The sequence below is a fragment of the Megalobrama amblycephala genome, linkage group LG9, assembly GCF_018812025.1.
Source record: "Megalobrama amblycephala isolate DHTTF-2021 linkage group LG9, ASM1881202v1, whole genome shotgun sequence".
NCBI classification, from domain to species: Eukaryota; Metazoa; Chordata; class Actinopteri; order Cypriniformes; family Xenocyprididae; genus Megalobrama; species Megalobrama amblycephala.
Genome location: NC_063052.1, coordinates 34,399,141 through 34,404,141, shown reverse-complemented (window position 1 = coordinate 34,404,141; position 5,001 = coordinate 34,399,141). Strand labels below are relative to the sequence as shown.

General features: G+C 36.4%; 1 protein-coding gene across 1 annotated transcript; it reads right to left on the bottom strand.

The window, feature by feature from the left end:
• Positions 1-347: 347 nt before the first annotated feature.
• eif1 (eukaryotic translation initiation factor 1) lies at positions 348-2,651 on the bottom strand. The gene is made up of 4 exons (XM_048203071.1): positions 2,403-2,651; positions 1,323-1,486; positions 1,129-1,230; positions 348-1,041 (listed from the first exon to the last, which is right to left on the bottom strand). The coding sequence occupies exons 1-4, from the start codon at positions 2,431-2,433 to the stop codon at positions 997-999; spliced, it is 342 nt and encodes a 113-aa protein (XP_048059028.1). The 5' UTR covers positions 2,434-2,651; the 3' UTR covers positions 348-996.
• Positions 2,652-5,001: the final 2,350 nt, after the last annotated feature.

The following is a 5,001-nucleotide window of genomic DNA, read 5'->3' as shown; positions in this document are numbered from 1 at the left end:
ACTTTCAGCAGGCTTACCAGTAATTTGGGGTGTTGTCTCACTGGAAGAATTTTTCATCAAAGATGTGTCATCCACAATTTTTTTGTATGTAGAAAAAAAGGACACAACTTGCCTGCAAAGTCCTACGTGTTGTAATATATTACATATATAAACTGAAATAATGGACGCAAATCAATGAAAAGCAAAGATAAAATGACTTGTTCAAACCAGTTATCCACAAACAAAACCTACAGCAATGTTTGTTGAAGTCCATTACTGCTTCCTTTAATTGGCAGCCACTACAAACAGAAAAAGCACTGCACTCACTAAAGAATCTTTCATTGTTTAAAAAATTAGAAGATCAAAAGTATGGGATATTGTTTATTCCAGACCAAAAACAAAATATGGTATTACAAGTTTAGAAAATTGAAATTATGCATATTGTGAAAAACAAGGGTAAAAAAGGCAGTTAAGAGATGCATAATGAGAAAAGATGGGGTTGCCGTGCTTTGTGCTCGAACAGCACTCCAATGTAACCCTGAAGCAGGCTGGCCCACATCATAACTAAAAATGCAGATTCTTTATGGTGGTATTTAAATATGAACCAAAAAATTTATACATAAACTGCCCCACCCACACCCGCCCCGTCAACTTAAGGATTGTGCAAAACGTGGCATCTGAAGGTTTTATTGAAACACCTGGTACAAAACAAAGAGAAAAAGTTACATGGAATTTGTGCTTAAGAGCAGCACAGGATTAACTAAAAAAAAATAAAGGACTAAAGGAGGGGACAAGGAACAAAAATCATTTATCCCGCATTATTTGCCTTGTCGTCTGTCCATGTGTGAACAGGACTGGTCGTTTTGATAAGGATGCCATACTAAAAAGTCTCAAATCAGAGGTAATCATTTTCAGCTTTTTTTCCTTGAGGGGGGCTGCTGGGGGTGACAGCAGCACAACAACAGGGTAGGCTGGGTTAAGTGTTGGGGGAGGGGAGGGGTCAGTTCACATCAGCTTCTAGAACCCGTGGACCTTGAGCTGCTCCTCTTTGGCCAGTTCAATCTGTAAGATGAAGGGAAAGGCTTGATTAAATCAGCTACTATCAAAACGCCAACAGATTATACGTCAAGTCATTGAGCTCTTACTTACATCAGTAAGAAACTGGCAAATGTTCTTCCGCTGATCACCTTGCAGCTGAATTACTTCACCATACTCAGGGTGCTCAATCACAGTCCCATTGCAGGCAAATTTCTGAAAATGCAAATAAAGGAAATGTTAAACAACCCATGCAACCATAAACCAATTAAGAGCGCAAATTATTTTATAGCGAATTAAATGACAACCTTCTTGAAGGCCTTGACTAGCTTCTTTTTATCATAGTCATCGGCTATGCCCTGAACCGTGGTCAGAGTCTTCCGCCCGTTCCGCTGTTGAATTCTTATGTGGATGTAGTCCTCTGTCCCAGCTGGGAGCCGATCATCACCCTTAGTTGCATCAGCAAAGGGGTCTTCGGAAAGATAAACAACAGGCATTAAGCAATGTCAGCGGCATCAGATTTCCAGCTTTGCCTGTTCTTGTAAAGTGTGATTTGGGTCAAAGTTAATCTTTAAACTAGGGCACCTAATGTACTTTAGAAACTGACTGAAGGATAACTAACCTAATTAATGGCATCTCCCCAAAAATTTTCGCATGTAAAATTGGGATCTGTAAGTACTTATCACGAGCATGTTGAAACAAAGCAAACCATCTCCTTTAACAACAGGGTAGAGTTCAGGTCTGATCTGGCTGTTCATTAACCGTCTGTGTACCGGATCAGTTCATTATATCAAAAGACTTCATTTCTATTGGGCGACAGCCTAAACTCTTTTTTTTTTTACATGGTAATTATCTTTAATCTGACATCAATACACACACAGAGGGCTCGAGAGGTTTCTAGAAGATCGCGCAAAGTCTAAAAATAAGCCGTCACCCAGTCGCGTCTTCCATTTTGTATCTCGTCCAGAAAAACAAGCTGGCGTTCAAAATCGAGGCAGAGCACAATCTTTGAGCCAAATCTCGATTTAATTCGAGATTAACTCGTAAAACTCGACGATAACCAAATGAAAAATGCTTAAAGACATATTTAACACGGATATGTTCTTTTAATTAGGCGAATGATCGATACTAGGAGCGAACCAAACAAGAATAAAAACTGGGGCCTGCCTAGCTGTTTCTGACAGGGATTTTTCGACGACAAAAAACATTATTCAAAAACACGACACAAGTTTAAATGACTCGGAAAATGGATTTGTTACAAATACATTGTATTTTAAAAAAGGCGTACTAGTATTTATTTTCTAAACATCAACGTCACCCTGTCGTTTTCTGTTCGCCCTTCCCCCCACACAATAAAATAATACGTTTTTAGAGATCTCAGGTCTTACCAAAAGTTTGGAGGTTCTGGATAGCGGACATACGATAAGATTCCCTTTCCTTTCGGACGACAACGGGTGATCTTGCGGTTCTGATTTCTCGGGAATCTGGATTGATTATTGAGGGGATTTCTCTGACTCGGTGCTTCTTCAGCGTTTGCCGAGCTTACAAAATGGCGACAATAGGTTTGAGGCACTTGAAAACAGCTCTGTTAAGCCCCGCCCCCGACCGAGGACATGACGTCACCCAAACGCAAGACGTCTGCTGTCTAACGTAACCGTTACGGGAAATGTTTCGGTATTTTTAGGTCAAATATGGACATTATAAACGGTGTTAAATTACATCAAATTTCCAGATTACGATGAAACATTTAATTACGGTAAACACATAACATTTTTTTTTTTTTTTAAATCTAGGGGTATCAAAGAGTTTAGAAAGCTCTTAAAAGGCTGTGAGGGATACACAGTAACGTTACGTTCAATAGTTTGTGCTCCTATCGCATGTAATCCTAACAATACACGTTTAAAAGTTTTTTTTTTATTTTTATTTATTTTTTTGTATGTTAAATGAACAGTTCACCCACTGAATAAATCTATCCCTCACTGCCTCGTTTTCTTTTGAGAAAAATAAAGTAGGCCTTTATACATGTGCAACTCATAATGTATGGGTCAAAATCATCGATTTTGACTTTTATGCCAAAAATTATTAGGATATTAAGTAAAGATCATGTTCCATGAAGATATTTTGTAAATTCCCTAGTGTAAATATATCAAAAATGTATTTTTGTGAATGGATATGCATTGCTAAGGACTTCATTTGGACAACTTTAAAGGCGATTTTTTTTTTTTTTTTTTTTTTTTTTTTTCACTCACTCAAAGAATCCAGACGATGAATCACACATAGGCTATATTAAAGTAAGTGCTGGGTTGATTTCTCACAAATTGTAGTCAGTTACTGATTCCAAATTGACCAAAAATGTGACCCTGGACCACGAAACCAGTCATAAGTTGCACAGGTATTAGCCAACAAGCCTACATTGTATGGGTCAAAATCATCGATTTTATGCCAAAAATCATTAGGATAGCCTATTAAGTAAAGATCATGTTCCATGAAGATATTTTGTAAATTTCCTAGTGTACATATGTCAAAAAATTATTTTTGTGAGTGGATATGCATTGCTAAGGACTTCATTTGGACAACTTTAAAGGTGATTTTCTTAAAAAAAAAAAAAAACATTTTGCACCCTCAGATTCTAGATTTTCAAATAGTTGTGTCTCGGACAGATATTGTCCTATCCTAACAAACCATACATCAAAGGAAAGCTTATTTACTCAGCTTTTAGATGATGCATAAATCTCAGTTTCATAAAATTGACCCTTATGACTGGTTTTGTGGACCTGGGTCACAATTGTGGTTAGTAATGTAATCTAGATTACTCATTTTAGGTAATGTATTCTGACTACTTTTTGATTACGTTTTAGATTACTTTTGACATAACTTGTTTATCACATTGATTTGAATAGGATAATATTGTACCATATTGATACTGTAGGGAAATTTTCAGTTAAAGACCCAAAAAACCAGATATGATGAATAAAGACCCGGGGTCAGAGTTTAAAAAAAAAAATAAATTGAAGAAAATTTTACTGAAGAATAGTTTGCAGTTTCATCAGCAGAAGCCAGCTTCAAGTCTCACAAGGAATTCATAGGCCGCTCTGTGTACATTCACATTTCCAAAACAATTATACTCTAACAGAGTCTACTAACTACTTCAGGTTGAATGATTCTGATTGGCTAACAAATATAGACAAATTTGGTAATCTTCCACACATGGACAGATAGTCAGAAGCATATCTCCATTCGTCGGGATGCTGACGAGGGGACTCTGGATTTAGGTACTGGATGTCATTTTGGGGTCATGACATGGTGTCTGCTGGTCTTTAGCAGAGTGCCAGTTGTCCACCAGTACAAAGGACCTGCACAGAACACTTAGCACACATACACATGATTCACAGCTTTGTCAAGGTTGAAGTTGATCTGAGCTCTGCTCTGAGCAGGAAACTTCCCCAAAACATAACGATAGCATGTTATTTTCTCTCAGTGAGAGGTACAGACAATATTCAAAATTATTTTCTAGTGTTTGAAAAGGAAAATAAATGCTTTAACATACATTGAAGAAGTTATTCAAATAATTTAACAGAAAGATAAATGTTGATTTAAACTTAAAAGATATATATTGAAGCGGCAATGGTTTCCAGAATCCACCCCCCTTCGATATAAAAATACAAAGACAAAAAAAAGTATTCCATCCTTTGTTATCAACAACATGTGCATTAAATGTTATATTATGTCAGGGTTTCCCAGAGTGGGGTTCATGATGGAACTGCAGGGGTTTGTGAGTTTAATGAAAAGCTATTAAGTAATTAAATCATAAAAATTGAAAATTAAAATAAATTATTTTAAAATAAATATCAAAATAAAACAAATACCTAAAAAAAAAAAAGTATTATTATTGACTTGATCTTATTATTGACCTAACTTAACTTAAAATCTAAGGGCTTACTTCAAGTAAATATATTAAGGCAAAGAGGTTCAGCTGACAAAAAGTTG

Excerpts from the sequence above, each read along its gene's own strand:
- eif1 (XM_048203071.1), bottom strand. The coding sequence starts at position 2,433 with ATGTCCGCTATCCAGAACCTCCAAACTTTTG. Across the intron at positions 1,487-2,402 it reads CCAGAACCTCCAAACTTTTG|ACCCCTTTGCTGATGCAACT; the intron begins GTAAGACCTGAG and ends ATCTTTCCGAAG. Across the intron at positions 1,042-1,128 it reads TTTGCCAGTTTCTTACTGAT|ATTGAACTGGCCAAAGAGGA; the intron begins GTAAGTAAGAGC and ends TTCATCTTACAG.